Source organism: Hyperolius riggenbachi, chromosome 1 (assembly GCF_040937935.1).
Source record: "Hyperolius riggenbachi isolate aHypRig1 chromosome 1, aHypRig1.pri, whole genome shotgun sequence".
In the NCBI taxonomy this organism is placed as follows: Eukaryota; Metazoa; Chordata; class Amphibia; order Anura; family Hyperoliidae; genus Hyperolius; species Hyperolius riggenbachi.
In genome coordinates, this window is record NC_090646.1 from 482,168,166 (window position 1) to 482,187,390 (window position 19,225).

A 19,225-nucleotide genomic window follows, 5' to 3' on the forward strand; every position below is an offset into this window, starting at 1 on the left:
GCATTGTGGGACTTGTAATTCCTTAACAGCTGGAGAGCCAAGTTTGCAGATCACTGCTCTAGGCAATGCTACATACAGCTGTGTGTATGTGGCTGAAACATACTGAATGTAACTGAACAGATTTCCTAAGAAGCTAACCATACTGGATAAACATATAATGTTGCTCACTTTTTAGACACGGGGTAGCCATATATACATGAAAAAATGGAGAAGAAACAGACACCAGTATAAACAAAACAGAGGTTCTGTCTTTTCTTCCCAAAACCAAAAAGACTTGCTTTGATTTCCACTTAATATCAACCAGGTTGGCACAAAAACATGTTCTCTTTGATGATTTGCTGGTCCACCATTGGCTCTGATTTACAGTACTATATTTAGTTGATAACAATTAAATTACTAGTCTGGTATAATAGTGAAAAATCTCCTTAACTATACATATTTCTAAATGACTCACTGAGAGTTAAGAGGACCTGTCACATACTATTAGAAATGCAACTATAATTGTCTTACGCTAAGCACAGATGATTGATGCAAAGATGCACTGTACACGTATTGTGGTACATGTTGCCTGTGACAGCATGTTTAATGGTTGCTACTGATGAGCCAATATTTTTCATCCAATTTTTCCAAATCTATGTAGTAGACGGGTAAATTGAGTGAATATTTTGAATGGATAATTGAAGCAGTCCCTTATATTAAATAGAGATGGTAAGATTGGATGATAAAGATTGGATCATTAGTGGCCACCATAATGTAATTGGCATGCCACTTCACAGCACATCATACTTCAGTGGTCACCTGCTTCTGCTGAGCTGACAAAGCCTGCCAGATGAATCAGCCAGTGTGTGACCAGCATTACACAGGTCACCAAATAGAATACAAGATGAAGCATGTGCTGCGCTTTCCCTACACAATTACAGCAAAGTTAATTTATGAAGATAGTGGTCAGACACAGTCAGATTTGACTGATCAAATAAAAATGACATATGAGTATGTTATAACAAAGTCTTTTCAAAACAATCCACTGAAATGATATGCATTCACACTGTATATATTACCTAAAAATTGTAGTAAAAATAAGTGACTAGCTAACTTCCTTATTGTTATGCTTACCTATGATTTACGAATTGCAAATGTTTTCCAACTAGTTGCATATTTTGTTGCAATGTGTATGCAGCTTGAAATGGCTGCTGACTGGGACTAATTCCAGTTTGCATAAAAAGTGCAACACAATTTGCATAAGAGTTAAAAAAAATAGCATCTTACTGATCATCCCTGGTTCTGCTTAATCCTACCTAGAAATAACTAGAAAAAAGGTATTTGTGGCTAACTCTTTATTACTTGGTTGATTCATGTGGATTTCTGTGTGTTTGTGTTTTCTGCTATTCAATGCATATTACAGGATCTCCCTATTAAAGCCTCCGGGGAAGAAATGGAAGTTCTGGTTCCAACCAACCAGATGACAATCTCTGTGTATCTCAGTTTACTAAAGCAATCATTTAAGTTCCATACATGGGGAGATTATTAAATAGTAATGTAAAACACTGGTAAGCTGTTTTTTTTCTGTAGTCTAACATGGCTGAAGGTCACTGACTTTGGGAACATTATGCTTGGTGGGATTTTTATCATACTGAGATGCCACCTTCTTGAACTTGCTATTTATTACAAATGGCTTGGAACTGACTGTCTAGCTCCAATAAGGAGTCTGCACACTTTTACTCAGACAATTCACTGTTCTATATAGCTGTATACACAACATAAGCTTTTACATATGAGTACATTTGGTTGTGTATGTTGCTTAGATCATGCATAGTTCCATTAACTGTTAGCTACACACAAATAGGTTATTGCACTGGGGTATAATAGTGTTTTTAAGACGTTTCCTACAAGCTGGTATTCCGAAACTTTGTCACCCCAATTATTGAGATGCCCTTGGTGCATCTAGTAATGCATATGATTGTGAAATTATAGCATTTGTATGAAGATGTAGACGTGAGTAAACAGCTCCAGGAGACCCCTCTACAGAAAGACCTGCCTCCTAGTTTATGTAGAGGGGTTTCTCATTGTGCTGATACCGGCAACTGGAAATACCTCTTTGGTGAAGGCACAAGGCTCACTGTGCTGTCTAGTAAGTAGGGGCTTTTTTTTTGTTTGAAATATATTTTTAATTTTACGTATTATAATTTTATATAGTATTAAGTGTGTATACGAAGTATGTAAATGGGTTCAAATACAGATACAAATTTTCCTGCAGTACAACCAAAGCTGACTAAAGCCCAATTATTATTCTTTGAGGTTAAGGTTTTTATAAAGTGTGTGTTTCTTTAGGTAATTGCTATTAAAAGTAATCTTTCTGCACAAAGTGTGCTGTACTATTTGGGCAAGATCAATATGCCTATAGTAAATTCAGCAGTGGGGATTTGTACTAGTGTTCTAAAGAACTGAGAGAGATTTACTGTGTTAAGTGCAGTCTGAAAACTGCTCAGAGGTATCACTAAAGCCTCCAGGCAGTGCTCCTGCTCTGCAGTATGACTCTCAAAGTAAACATTCTCCTAAATATGCAAATTTCCAATTGAAATAGGAAGGAAATGCAATCAAAGCTTTTAATGTCTGGTTAATGAATTAGCCGCCAGATAACTGGACAGCAGCTTTAGGCATTGAATGCTTCAGGTTTCTTGAAATGCCAATGGAAATTAGCATGCCTGGAGAATTTAGGATGTGATGACCCCAAGTTGAAGCAAGTGGATCGCAATTATCTGGGTTTATAATTCTGTAGCGACACCAGTTACACATATTCATTACAGGTTGTGTCAGTAAGTACATCTTTCTGTGACATGACTATGCTTGAGTGCCTGTAGGGCATACAGGTATACAGCTTTGAATATTCTGATGTGACATGCTGTGTGACTAGAAATAACTACACTATTGTGTTGCAATGGAAGACAATGAATACAAATTGCTGGTGAGCGTGCTACATTTAGAGATTGTATGTGGTAGTTGAGTGTTAATTAATACTAGACCTCCAGCATAGGGAGATCATAGAATAGGAGACCTAAAGCTCTACATAGTATTTTGCGAGTTAACTAGAAAAAAAGAACAAGAGTCTGCACTATGCACTGCCTATTATGAAAATGTGGTGATGAGTTAGTGTAAAGAGAAAAATCAGAGTGCAGATACAGGAGGTACATATGGAAAACTGATTTTTGGACAAGGTACAAAACTAGATGTCAAACCAGGTAAGCCTTAGTTATATATGCTGTACTAACAATTCATACCGTAGTACTAATTTATCATGATTGTTGAATGAGGCTCCAATTTAATTAACTTTTCTCCTGAGTTTCCTTTAAAGAGATATTTTCACACCTTACCTTATTGATTAAATATCTTTTAAGCACCCAACAAGCGAGGAAGTACTCAAAATTAGCTTGATACTACTTTTTTACATACTTTTTAGTATTGTTTTGAGTTTGTAGGTGCTGAAAGAGTAATTGATAGATGAGGTAAAAAAAAAAATATTTGCTAGGACAAACCATGAAAATTTAGAGGGCCTTTGTGAGGAACCATGCATAAAATAAGCTGTATACAGCCATGCGTTAATGAGTTTAATCTGAACCAATTAACTATAAAATAAAATAAATATGTAAAAATAAGCCTTATGTTTTGTGTTGAACATAAAATTAAAGCATCATGACTTGGGGACTCAATTTAATAGGCTTTCCAAACCAGCAAATCTATGAACTCTTTAAAAATCTAACTGTATTATAGGGTCATCCCATCCAGAACTAATACTTCAGTTAAGTTGGATGCTGGTCTACTGAATTATTATTGACTAAACAATAAACTGGTAAGGCTTATAATCACCAGTATCCCCAATTTAGGGGATGAGCCAATATACTAAAGGCACAAACAAGTTAGGCAGTTTTTGCAATGCCCTCCATCACTGTGATAATACTGGTCTCAACAAGCTTATATTCGGGATGGGGACCAGGCTTGCGGTAATACCAAGTAAGTCTGAAAAAGTTATCATTACAGATATCACAATATGAAATTGTAAATATAATACAATTTCTGCACAATCTCTATACATAAGTGATACACTTAATGGATTGCATTGGTGCTGAAGTATGAATTAATCCATGATCACATTAATTAATCTCCCACATGCAGCAGTAACCTCTGGTTTGCAGATTACATGGATGGTCATGCAGCAGTACAATGTTTCCTGCTACTATGAACAAATTGATGAGTGAATGCTCAGTAAAAATTACTCAAAGTTAAATAACAACAAAGCTGAAATCAAAGTGAAACAACAAAAGCTGCTTACCTTTTGCAGACGATTGTGCTACTATCTGTAGAATGTTAAAAGTTTTAATAAACACAATAACATAATTATTTAATATGTTTCTTGGGATTTCATAAGGTTTCAAAGAGTTTTATACACCTATTATATAAAAATGCATATATTCACTCCTTAGGCATTGCTTTTAAAGGGACCCTGAGCAGTGCCTAGAATTTAAAATCTGCACTTACCTGGGGCTTCCTCCAGCCCCCTGTAGACTATGAGGTCCCTCAGTGTCCTATGGGTCCCCTCTATGGTTCCGCTGGTGACTCTGTTAAACTAGTGGCTTCGGCTGAAGTCATGAGCTACTGCATCTGTGTGACCTGTCCACGCACCCGACACTATCACATGTTCATCACTGTAAGCCTCCTGAGCATGTGCGTTTCCCAAAAGACTGAACCCTGCATGTGCACGAAGCTCACGGAACTGGGTGCTTGATAGTGTCGGGTGCGCGGACGGGTTGCACAGGCACAGTAGCTCATGGCTTCAGCCAAAGTCGCCAGCTTAATGGAGTTGCCAGCGGGACTATGGAGGGGATCCAGAGAATGCCAAGGCAGCTTGTCAGGTACAGGGGAGCTGAAGGAAGCTCCAGGTAAGTGCTCCCTTTATGTCAACAGGCTAAAGAAATGTATTTTTTTCCAAATCCATTGAAGTCAGTGGGAAGAAAAAAGCAAGGTCTAATTTAAAAAGGTTTAAGGAAGAAAGGGTCTTAGGTCCAAAAGGTATCTTGCAAATCCCATTATATTTTGAGTCATGGAATATGTAACATTGAAAGTAGAAAATGTAACATTTAATGAGAAAAAGACTCTGGTGGAAATTCATAAAACTGTAATTGCATAATGAAAATATGATACTTTCACTGCTAAGTATTGAAAACTTTTATTTTATAATATTTATAATACCATACCATGTTCATCTTAATCCACTGCTTAGCTACAGCCAACATGCACCTAGTGAAACCTAAATGTATTTTATAACATTTTCTTGAATATTATATTTCTCTTGAAATGAATTTTATTGTGCATTGTTTTCACTAAGTAATCTCACTAAGTAGTGAATACAAAGGGGGTAAAATAACAGCCAGTATCAACGGAGCCTCATAAAAAAAAGTTAGCAATTACGTCTTCCATTTTTGATCTGCTATGGTCATCCTCTCATATTTTTTTCATTAACTGCCCCATACTGATGAGTACTGAAGAGTTCCATTCTAACTGTATTCCCATATTAAGCTGTGAGAGATATACACAGCTTAAAGTAGAATGAATTGTGTACAGGCTCAGATGTTACTGTAGACAGGTATATCACTGTGTACTACTGGCTTTAAGCTCTTCTTTGGAACGGGAACAAAATTAGTAGTTGAAACCAGTAAGTAGCTTATTTCCAACAATTTTATACCTGATCACAGATAACTGTGTCTGCTTTATTTTCGCCTTTCCACATATACAAACCATAGTCAACAAGGTTCCCCATCTTTGGATGGGGAACCTTGTTTACTATGAATCCTAGTGAGTATGTTTCTTTTTAAGAGACGAGTAAACTGAAAGTTCAGTTTCTAAATTAAACAATGGGTTATGCTGAAATCGTACTAGAGGTTGTGTACTTGTTTTCAGAGTAACAGTGAAAAATATGTTTCATGGTTGTTTGATAATTTATAGAACGATTTTTAAGTTATATTTTATTTTTTTTATTTTATTATTTGACATGGGTATAGGAAAGCTCTCACTGATTACATTATGTTACTGTCTTACAACCTAGGCTTTCAATGGGGTAGATTCACTAAACCGTGCTAACTCATAGCACGGCCATGCTAGCATTTTGCGTGCATTATAACGCACGTAATGATTTTCGCACGCAAATGCGAATTTGGGTTATGCCGCATTTGCGCACAAAAACTGTTACGCGCATTATAACAGGCGCAAAACACTAGCAAAGCCGTGCTATGAGTTGGCACAGTTTTGTGAATCAACCACAATCTGTGATATGCGTAACCCAGGGATACTTCTGATTGGTCCAGGGGCTACTCAGACTTGATATAGTTAATTAAGTAGTAGCAAATTTAGAGTTTTTTGAATATGATAAATCAAATAAAGCATATATAAACAACAACACCAAATTAGTATTTTAGCTATTTAATTGCAAAGTTCCAATAGTAAATGCTTGGGAATTGTTTAAAAACAGTTACCATGTAAAATATCTCTCAAGGGGTACTTGAGATAATCTTAACCATGCAGTGGGAGCAGTAGAGTATTGTACAGTTTTAGCCACCAGTAAAAGCAAGCAGTTTTAAAACAGGATGATACCATCTACAATAAATGCTATCATCCTGATTCAAAACTTCTTGCTTTTGGTAAGAGCGGTCTTTCAAAAGGGGTACCTACATATAAAATGTTGAGAAACACTGTCTTACAAGACAGTAAGCCAAGGTTCACATATCATTTATTGACCTCTATTGGGGTGACTGGCTGCACTTCAGTTAAAAGTTTGGCAGGATGGTGAGCAGCACTAATGTTCTTCAAACAGAATGTAGACTAAGTAAAAAAAAAATTTAAACAAAATGTATTTAATATATGTATATAGAATGAGTATTGTATTATAACATGATGCTCAGTTAATAAATGTAGTATTTGCTAAGTGATGCTTCATTGTGATTATGGTACTGGAACATATATGCTTATCTTTGGACAAAGGACAATGCTGACTGTCAATCCTAGTAAGTATGTCTTATATTCTGACACAGAGGGGCAAATGAATTAAAAAATAATGAAAGAAATTTTTATGGGGCTTTAATATTAAACAAACTTAGCAGGACTATTGATTTGGTTAGGAAGTGCAGTATTTGCTATGTGTTGGTTCACTGTGTGATTGGAGCACAGGCGATAAACTCATCTTTGGACAGGGGACACTGCTGACTGTCAGTCCTAGTAAGTATGTCTTATGGCACAGAGAAATTCAGTTTTAAATATATTATATAAAAAAAATCGAATAAAGTATTGCGCTATTCTGCTAGGTCCAAATGGGAAGATCGGTGTTTGCAATGTGGTGGTTCATGGTGTGATTATAGTAGTGGAGTACATAAGCTTATGTTATGACAAGGAATGGTGCTGAGTATCAATGCCAGTATGTGTATCTTGTATTATGGAAAAGGGACATGACTAAATTACTTATAATGCAATAATTTGCTATTGATACTTCACTAATGTATTATGAATATTTAATCGGCCCATTGGATGTAGTTAGCAAGTTTGTATTTACTAAGTGGTGGTTAATAATGTGATTATGGTAGTGTATTTACTATATGGTGGCTTACAATGTGATATATGGTAGTGGAGGGTTGGTGATGACTATCAGTACTAATAAGTACAGGTAGTCCCTGACTTACGAACGCCCGACTTACGAACGACTCGCACAGACAAATAAACCACCTAGTTAAAAATGTTGTCATAATGTTTTGTTGAGAAATAAATGCTTGCATTGAGCTTATTGCATAGTGCCACTAGTTTCACATAGGAGAGGTAGTATTTGCTATGTGGTGGCTCACTGTGTTATTATGATGTAGCAAATAAACTATTCTTTGGTCAAGGGACTACGCTGACTGTCAGTCCCAGTAAGTATATGGCAATTTGCATAACTGAAGAGTGAAACTACATTACTGTTTTTAACTTAACCAAACTGTATTACTTTATAACCGATAATTAAGATCCTGTGGCTGATATCCTATTAACTTTTCTCCTGAGTTCTATCCAAAGAGATATTTTTAAATGTTACCAGTAAAATACATTCAAAGCTCCCGCCATGTAAGAAAATATTTAAAATAAGTTTGATATCACTTTGTACCTACTTTTTAGCACTTTTTTCAATTGCTAAGTGGTGAAAAGTTGGCCCATATGCAATTCCATTTTTCACCTGTGTTTTCTCCTAGGTGATATTTTGTAACTTGTTGAGAAAATGACTTTTAAACCATCAGCAAGCAAGAAAATGCTAAAAAATAGTTTTGATTGTACTTTTTACCTACCGTTTGATACTTTTTCCATTGCAAAGTGGTAAAATATTATTTTAAATCGAAAACGAATTTTTTTCTCGTAGGAGAAAACTCAGGTGAAAAAGTGAATTGCATATGGCCCGTTATATTTTAGATAAGATGAAAAGTTTTCTCCTGGGAGAAAATTCAGGGAAAAACATTAATTGGATAAATGCCAGTATACGCTACATAGGTCACACTGGAGAATACACCTTGCTGTTTGGTTGTAATATATATGACATTTATAATTGGATGCATAGTTCTGTCATGGTACTGGAGCAGAAAAGCTCAGACTAACAACATTCTCTTACTGCCAACAATCAAATGACCTCCTTCCCCATGTTAGCCTCTAGTTATTGTGTGGGGTTGTTGGCTGCCCATATATATACATGTGAGATATGTGTTTAATTTGATGGTAAGCAGAAGTTACACTTAAGCAATGACTTAGGAACATAGGCTTCAATCTCTGCTTAACACATGGCCCATGTGGACGTAAAAATTAAAACAGGCCTATGCAAGATCAACGCAAGCATTATTATGATGTGTTTATTGGATAGGCTTTTCATGTGCAGTGATAATGTAGTCATTGTAATGACATGTTTGGTATGCTAATATCACAGGTGACTAGTTAATCTTTAGCCAAGGGACATCGGTGAGCCTTGGAATTTTTTTTACTAGAAATCATCTGGTCCTTAAGGGGCCAGAGGCTTCAGGTACTTAAGTGGTTAAGGAATGAAAAATCATAAACAAGTTCATAAGATGACTTTAATGCTAATAGGAACCAATGCCTTAGATCACAAGTGTCGAAGTCCATCCTCGAGGGCCATAACCATGCCTGTGTTTAGGATGGGTGAGAAATGTATAAATGTGTTCTACTTGATGAACCACGCCTTTTCTGATTCAGTCCCATCAATTAATTTGAGCTGTGCCAAAAATGTGTGGGAACCTTGGCCCTTCAGGACTGGAGTTCAACATCCCTGCCATCCCATGATTGATAGATTTTATGCATTAGTTTAGAAAAAAAGATAAACTAAATAGTGTAAACTAACCACATGCACACAAGTCAGGTTTATGTACTAGCATTTATTACTGTGCTTATACTGGGACTGGTAGGAAGCTGATATTTGGAGGGGGAAGTCAGCTGACCGTGAAGCTAAGTAAGTGTCATTGTTAATATTTTATAAGTGCATTTAGGTAAATGTACAAGTATGCATAACATTATATACAGTCTTGATCAGTTTGCCTTGGTTGGAAATTTAAATAGAATATTAACCCCATTTCAACTTACCAAAGTGGAAAATAGTTTTGTTTTAGCTGGGATGCAATCTAGTTAACTCGCAAAACTATATTCAATGTGAACATAAATGTCAGCATCTCCAATTGTTATTTCAGGGACAGAGCTGAAGTCAGCAAGAAAATGTTTGCACATGGAAGGTTTACTTATATTTTCTGTAATAGCTGATCTACCTATTTCCTTTACATAAAACATATTTGAAGAAGAATGTTTAAAAAGATTTTACCCTAAGCATTATTTTTTCATGGTGAGTGTAAGCTAAATAGAGGGGTTGTAAACATGTTATTGTAGTGGAATATTTTGGTGTGCTAATGTTGGTAACAGAAAGCTGATTTTTGGCCAAGGCACAAAGCTGACTATTTATCAAAGTGAGTAATATCCTGCTTTAAATATAACACGGAGCTAGCTAAATAGTTCTACTACTCCTAGGCCAAAGACAATATTAGAAAAATATTAAATATCAGTAAAACTGTTATAATTTTTCAATACCTAAAGCAATGTGATTAGCATTTTAATGGATTGGAAATGTTAATCTCTCAAGCAGTATTTGATTTGTGTATTCAGTTTTTTTTAATTATTATTATAGAGTAACATAACTACTAAGCTATATTCATTACAGAATTAAGTTTAATGCATGGCAATCGGTTTAAAGTTTGTCAGAGTAGCTAAGTATTGTTGCTTTCAACTGCCAATGAGGTTAATTTTTGTATTTCTCCATAATAATACACTAATGTCCTAATAAATAACTGTGTACACCACTAAAAATGAAATTGAGATGCAATATGATTATTTATCAGATAAAATGGGTATCATAACAATATACTGTATATTGTATATATTGTGAGTATCAATATTATCATAAAAGTATATTTTTATGCATGTGTTTAGTCATATACTGATCATAATGCACATATTCAACATACAAAATATGTTAGGCGATAACAGGGTAAAAGATCATTCAACTATTATGGATGTTTACCAAAACTAGAAGAAAGGGACATGAGCTGGAATGGTTTACGTACTGGTGCGTCTGACTGTGCTTATACTGGAAACTATAAACTAGTGTTTGGTAGTGGAACAAAAGTAACTGTCCTACCAAGTAAGTAAGATATTATTGTATTTAATATTTCGTTTTTCCATGGATGCCCAAGTCTAAATTCCATGTTTAGATACATAAATAATCAATAAAATTTTATTTATTTGGTATATTAAGGCTGTTATCATGATAACAGCCCTGAGATTTTGATATTTATTAACAAATTTAGCAATGTTGGATTCTTAAAGTAATACTTTAATTGAAGGTATATTAAGGCAGCCATGTTTATTTCCTTTTGAAAAATACCAGTGGCCTGGCTGTCCTGCTTAACTGCCTGGCTTCACTAATGCCTGAATCACACACATGAATCAGGTATGCATTTAATAAGATCACCTGATCTGCATAATTATTCTGGGTCTGTTGATTGCAAATTAGATGCATAACATAAGCAGAACAGCCAGGATATTAGAATTGTTAAAAAATAAATAAATATGAAACCCTCTATATCCCCCTCTGTGTTTTAAGATTCACTTAAAGTAAACACACATGTAAAGTATATATCAGTTAGCTTGTCAATGCCTTTAACCTAGAGCAGAAATCATAACTGGCAGTAAAACATGTTTAAAGTCATGTGGTAGGAGCTCTATAAGTGCAGAAATATTTGTACAAATATTTCTGCATCCTTTTGGCTTCCCTGACCAAGGAAATACACTAGTACAGATGGTGGGTAGTGTACTGGTTCAGTACACCACCTCTGACATAGGGGACCAGGGTCTGAATCTTGGCTGTTCCTCTTCAGTAAGCCAGACACTTGTTAGTAAGGAGTCCGTGGGCAAGACTCCCTAACACTGCAGGGCGGCCTATTGAGCGTGTCCTTAGTGCTTTTAATCGAACAGGAGTAAAGTGCTATACAAATTTTCTTGTTTTTTTACGAGCTCAGTGGATGTTTCAGAAAGCAGCTTACATATGCAGAATTAGGTTAAGAAAACAAGCTTAGGTATCACAGTCTGAAAAATTAAGCACAGCAAATAATTATAAAATATACAATTCTATACATGTACCAGATACAGTGTCTTATACTCCTGGGTTTAGTACATATTGCATCAGCATGTATCACTGTGCTACTGGAGGTTATGATAAACTCACCTTTGGATCTGGAACAAATCTGGTGGTTAGACCTGGTAAGTTTTGCAGAAAACAAAAAATAATGAGCTAATATGATGAGTTAAATCAATCAAATTCAGTAAGGATGTAAATTAAAACTAAAAATAATACTTACACATAAACATTCATTATGATCTATTGTAGACTATTCATTCAATTGTTTCCATTTTTCAATACAAAAATACTCTCTTTGTAGACATTGGCTATCTTACTACTAATGCCTAATGTCATTCTAGTACTTTTGAAAGTGGTTAACTGAAATAATCAGATTGTTGCTTGTCAGGATCAACTAGGTTATCAGTAATCATCAGACATCTGACCCATGATGACAGGCTAGATAGGTCCCAGGCAGTACATTCCCGCTATCTCTAATTATTCTTTCCAAAGACCACCTTATGTAATACTAATCTAACAAATACAGTATTATCACCATGAAATACAAAAAAGTTAATGCAGTGTAGAGATTATTTTGCAAGGGTGAGTACAAAGTGATCATTTACTGAAACATATATGTAGTTTCTGATATTTTTTTTCTTAACAGACTAAGTTTTAATAAATGTTAAAATGGCTGGTGATTGAAAAAGAAAGACCGAAACATGTGCAATGACTGCATGTTAAGTGCAATGACTGACTGTCTTTGCCCCATCACCAAATTTATACTTATTTTATCTGCGATTTAAACCTATATTCCATCATATTCACAGTGGTGCGTGTACACATTCATGTGGGGTTATTTATTTTATCATTTATTATAAGGAGAGCAGACTGGTCATATCATATAAATGTAGTAATACATAATGGCCAAAGTTTGAATGCAGCCCATGCACAAGGTGATCTTTAAAAATAATAATTTAATTATCCGCTTTTCTGATCCAATGTTACTGCTACTACAGGGTCTGCAATAGCCACTGCGAACCTAGCCTGACAGCTTGAAAGCTGTGTGCAAATATGAAAATATTTTTCTACAGACCTTTTGTGAGGGAGAATGTTCACAAAAAAGGAATAAGCTTGCTAATGCATAATGTATTGCTGCATAATGACCAAAAAAGCCTATTAATAGTGTCAATGTTTATTAAACAAAATGTGCAATAGGCACAAACTCTGTGTGAGCTCAAGATTCCCATATGGGGCTTTATTCACTAAACGGTGATAAGACAAATATCACACCTTATCAAAGTTATCACACATTATCAAAGTTATCAAACGTTATCACACATTATCAAAGTTAACACGCCTTATCAGCGTAGCATAGCAAGCGCTACTAACTTATTCCTGCTAATTGGCAATGGCACTCGTCCTGTCCTGAGCCCCTGCAGGTTCGTAACGCTCGCTATGCTACTCTGATAAGGCGTGCTAACTTTGATAGCGTGTGATAACTTTGGATAACGTCTGATAACATTTGATAACGTGTGATAACTTTGATAATGTGTGATATTTGTCTTATCACAGTTTAGTGAATCAAGCCACTTATGAAAAGATATCACACCTTTTGAAAATATATTACACCTTGGGGTTGATTCACAAAAGCGTGATAACTGCTATCACAGCAGTTCTCACGCAATCTGCCGCGCGCGACGCTTTGCATGCGCAAAGCATTACTCTGCGTAATAAATGAACATTTGCACGTGTTTCACGTGCATGATCGCGTGATAACTGCTGTGATAGGAGTTATCACGCTTCACGCTTTTGTGAATCGAGCCCTTACAGTGAACTCTCTGATCAACAGTAGTCCTTAATATTTATCTTGACTTTGTTATTATTACTTAAATATCAAATATATGTATAGTACAAATGCCTATTACAACCATTTACTGAGCCCTTTAATACAACATGTAAGAGAACCATGAACTATCATAGATGTTTTAAAAAAAAAATAGAATGGGATGTCTTGAATGTGTGGTTTGCGTACTGGTGTGCGTGACTGTGCTTATATTGGAAATGCCAATAAACTGATCTTTGGCAGTGGGACAAAGGTGGCAGTCCTACCAAGTAAGTAAGATATAATTTTGTTAATTATGTAGTCAATCCACAAGGCTGGCACCACCAGATGTGTAAAATGACTTTAAGTCAGTTAAAAATAGCAAATATATCCAAGGCGACAGCCCGCTGTTTCAAGCTTGATGCCCTTTATCAAGGCATGTAGCCTGGCTATTTTTCACTGACTTAATGTCATTTTAATGATGTTTTAATAAAAGAGCATTGTTTTACATATCTGGTGGTGCCAACCTCATGGATCGATTGCTATTTGGCCACATGGTACTGAGACCTTGGGCTTGGGCACGCTGAAGTCTTCTTGCATGGGTACTCCTGTGACGATTGTGCTCATTACGTAGCTAATTTACATGTATGCAACAGCAAAAATATATTACATGGTCTAAAGTCACTTGATCAAGATTAACTGTAACATACAAACTGACCGAGTAAATGAGGATGAATGAAATGTTCTATTCTATTTAATTTTCTCTTTAAACTGATAGAATATTTGAAATTCGCTTTTGCTGGATAAAATGACTTTTACAGCAATGCTGCCCTAAAGCTTAAAAATAGCAGATTTAGCTTATTTAAATTTTACCTGCAATGCTTACAAGACTCTTTGCCAACCCAATAGGTATGAGCTCATGTTATTGACTTTCCTAAAATTACAATCCCATCTAAGAGTCATAGTCAATGAGTGATCCTTAATGTTGGCATAAGTAGGACATAGTATGAGATTGAGCTGAATGATTAACTAAAATGTAATATATTGCACCCACATATCCTTTGTAGAATATAAACGAATATGGCATAAAGTGTATATGTATCATTAGCTCACCAACAACAATTAATGCCAGTATTTAGAAAATAATAATTTTCAAGTTGTCAGGAGTAACTCTAGTTGCAGGTATCACCATAAACAGATCTACTTTATGTAATAGGATATCTTATTGTGCTACTAGTGGTGGTGGCTGGAAACTGATTTTCGGCACAGGAACCAAGTTGACAGTTTTGCCTAGTAAGTAATGTTTTTCAAAATCTCCTGAGAGTATCAACTGCACATTGATTGCATTTCTTATTTAGAAGTTAAAAAATAGGGAAAATTTAATATGACACTATCTGCTATTATAGAAGCTTTCCCACCCCCCTTTCCATACTCATCCAATACCCGAATACATTAATGGAAATTACTCCAGACTCAATTGGGTATCTTGTAATGTAATGTAACCTACAGTGAATGTGTAAATAAAGCAATATGAGATCTACCATTGCTAAATTGCTTTAGGCAAGCCCTGAAGATGTAGTTCCATTTAGGCTTAATTATATTTTATTCACTGTCTTAGAACAAGTATGCAAGCACTAGTTCAAACTTTCCAACAGTTTCTAACTGCATACTTCTCCAGGTAAATGATCACTAGATAATGAATCCAGGATAATTTCAACAGCTTTGGAGCTTGTATGTTTAGAGTAATGATGAACGGTGGAGAATTCTATGTTTTGTTAGATTTCAGAATGGTCATATGCACTGTGAAATACATTTCTCTCAGCTAATGGAGAATGAACTTAAAACAAACCTATAATTAGGCACATACTAATGTTTTTATTTCTGATCCCAACTAGTGTTGATCGAACACCTAGATATTCGGGTTCGGATCGGCTCGGCTGAACATGGTCCAGATGTTTGGGATATTCGGCCGAACACGGAGCCTAATTGAAGTCAATGGTGACCCGAGCATGGGGTATGCTCGGGTCCCCATTGACTTTAATTAGGCTCAGTGTTCGGCTGAATATCCCAAACATCTGGACCATGTTCGGCCGAGCCGATCCGAACCCGAATATCTAGGTGTTCGATCAACACTAATCCCAACCTGTCATGCATATCTTTGGATTTACTAACCCAGAAAGTATTAATGGGTCAGGAGTCTGAGTGTCACCACCTGATAGGAAGACCTGTTGCAGGATCATTATCCACTAATGCTAGCTGCATATGATGAAATTTTAGTAGGATCTAATAATAATTTACTCTATAATCACTGAAAATTTCTTTTTCTGAAAAGTAATGCAAATTAGACTTTGAATGATACAATATTCTATTAGATCCTATCTAAGATTTAAAATAAATATCTTAACTGATGCAGATTTTAAACAATCAATTTTACAGAGAACCCGATCCTTTCTGCCCAGGGGGAATTAACTCTATATATTTATTGCCAATGGCATTATTTCAGATAAAAATATGATTTGTTAAAAATATCTCCATGTTTAGGAAGATCAGACAATTTGCATTTGCCAGATGGGTTCCCAGTATACCCATTTAAGTTGTGAACAACCAGTAGAATTTTAACTCTTTATTTTTAATTGATGTATAAACTATTCAGTATACACAATTAGGTAATTGTAAAAAGTAAGAAAATATATTTCAGTTTAACTTTGGATTAGGGTGAAATTATAAAAATGTTGGTCTAGCCCATATTGTATGAGCATGTATCATTGTGCTACTACAAATTATGGGAAACTCATCTTTGGGTCTGGAACAAAACTGATAGTTAGACCTGGTAAGTGTATCCTTAAAGGAGTCATCAGGCAATAATATATACCCCCATTTACTTACCTGGGGCTTCCTCCAGCCCCTTGCATCTGACATGTCCCACACTGACAGCTCCATTCACAGTCACCGGCCCGGGGTCCCTGCATGCTGGAGAGGCCGACCTCCTCTACTGTGCCTGCACCAGCGCCGCTGTCAGTAAAGTCCACATTGCCCGCAGGGTTCTGGTCAGCCTCTGCACTGTGCAGGGACCCCAGGCCAGCGGCTGGGAGCAGAGCTGCGGCGTGGGACATGTCAGCTGCAAGGGGCTGGAAGAAGCCCCAGGTAAGTAAATGGGGAGTATATATTATAGCTTGATGACTCTTTAAGAAACCAATTCCTTTGATCTATTTCAATGTAAGTATGAAATGAAAAAGCAAATATAATTGATAAGCAAATCACAGAAAAGCCACATATAGCCACATATTAAACAAACAAACTGAGATGTATAATTATCCTTTAGAATTATATCTGTATGACAAGCAGCAAGTTTCAGGACCAGAACATTTAATAGCTAATTTTAAAAGATTTACAGAGTAAGCTCTCAGTCTTCCAGTAGAACTTTTCCAGAATCTATATCCGTTGACAGCTTGTCAAGACTTGGCGCCCAATCCAATTCACTTTTCTCCTAAGTTTCCTCCTATGAGATGATTTGTCATCTTCTGTTTAATTTACTTTTCAGCACTCTGCAAAAGTAAAAAAGTACCAAAAAGTAAGCAAAAATGTACTGTCAAAATTCTTCTGAGTATTTTCTTGCCCACTGAAGGCATTTTATTGATAAGGTGTGAAAATCCACCTAGGAGGAAAAATGAATTGGATCAAGCCCTTAGTGAATGAACTGATGGGTAATATGGTACAATATTTTGCTGCTACTGCATTGTCATTATTATAATGGTATGATAATATTAAACAAATGGCGTAATAAGAGGGTGGTTTATACTTTTAATCATTTTACATTTGTAATAATAATATTAATATTAGTTATAATAATAAGAATCATGAAATGTACATATTATAAGACCGGAGCAGATGCAATGGGAGTAATAACAATATATTGCCTCATACAGTGTATATTGTTTAACTTTTTTTGAATACACTTATTCCTTGTTCTAACTGGATATGCTATGGCCTAAACATACAGTATATGATATGTTAAGACTAATAAATGAAAAAGAGATCATTCATCATCATGGATGTTTGCAAAAACAAAAGTGAAGGTCCACAGTGGTTTATGCACTGGTGTGAATGACTGTGCTTATAGTGGAGGCACAGATAAATTGATATTTGGTAGTGGGACAAAGTTGAATGTCCGGCCAAGTAAGTAAGATATAATTTTATTCAGCACTGCATTATTAACACAAATGTTCATATTCAATTGAATGACTTTGTATTGCATGTATTAAATTCAGCATAATGTTGGACCTTTACTGTTTGAAAACTTCACACATTTAGTTTGTGAGATACAGGCATCTGATTTCTGGTACTCTGACTCAGAAAATGAGCCCCTCTGTGTTATGATATTGCAGCCTGCAAGCATTGTGTGTTCAAAGGAAAGTGCAATTAGGGTATTTGTCAGGATACATATTGGTATTGGCAAATATTGGTATTGGCAAACTAACATTTGGAGTGGGGACCAGGCTGACTATACTCCCCAGTAAGTATAAAATTATATATTACCCTAAACGTAAACAAGCAATGGGGTACTTGTTGAGAGCAGTAAAGTATTGTACTGTGTTAGCCATCAGTAAAAGCAAGAAGTTTTGAATCAGGTGATACCATCTACAACAAATGGTATCACCCTGATTCAAAACATCTTGCTATTGGCGAGAGCAGGCTTTCAAAAGGGGTACATACCAATAAAATGTTGAGAAACACTGTCTTACAATACAGTAAACCAAGGTTCACATATCATTTATTAAACTCTATTGGGATGACTGGCTGCACTTCAGTTAAATGTTTGGCAGGATGGTGAGCAGCACTCATGGTTTTCTAATACAGTATTGTAGAGTATTGTATTATACCATGATGCTCAGTTAATAAATGTAGTATTTGCTAAGTGATGCTTCATTGTGATTATGGTACTGGAACATATATGCTTATCCTTGGACAAGGGACAATGCTGACTGTCAATCCTAGTAGGTATGTCTTATATTCTGACGCAGAGGGGCAAATTAATTAAAACATATTGAAATAAATTGCTATTGAGCTTTAATATTAAACAAACTTAGCAAGAATGGTGATTTGGTTAGGAAGTGCAGTATTTGCTATGTGTTGGTTCACTGTGTGATTATGGTAGCACAGGATATAAACTCATCTTTGGACAGGGGACACTGCTGACTATCAGTCCTAGTAAGTATGTCTTATGGCACAGAGAAATTCAGTTTTAAATAAATTATAAAAAAAATCTAATAAAGTATTGTGCTATTCTGCTAGGTCCAAATAGGAAGATAAGTGTTTGCATTGTGGTGATTCATGGTGTGATTATAGTAGTGGAGTACATAAGCTTATGTTTGGACAAGGAATGTTGCTGAGCATCAATGCCAGTATGTGTATCTTGTATTATGAAAAAGGGGCATGACTAAATTACTTATAATGCAATAATGTGCTATTGATGCTTCACTAATGTATTATGAATATTTAATTGGCCCAATGGATGCAGTTAGCAAGTTTATATTTACTATGTGGTGGTTAATTATGTGATTATGGTAGTGTATTTACTATATGGTAGTGATGCTCAGATACCCCCAATCACAAATTCGAGTAAATCCGGCAACTGCAGAATCAAAATCTGAATATGCCATGATCGTGATCCAGAT

At 35.7% G+C, this 19,225-nt stretch overlaps 1 gene segment (V, D, J or C); it reads left to right on the forward strand.

Annotated features, from left to right (window-relative positions):
- The first annotated feature begins 3,949 nt into the window (after positions 1–3,949).
- Positions 3,950–19,225, forward strand: part of LOC137521920 (T cell receptor alpha chain constant-like) — a 38,627-nt gene continuing 23,351 nt past the window's right edge. Inside the window, 1 exon segment of the C gene segment in view lies at positions 3,950–4,005. Coding sequence covers positions 3,978–4,005 — 28 coding nt within the window.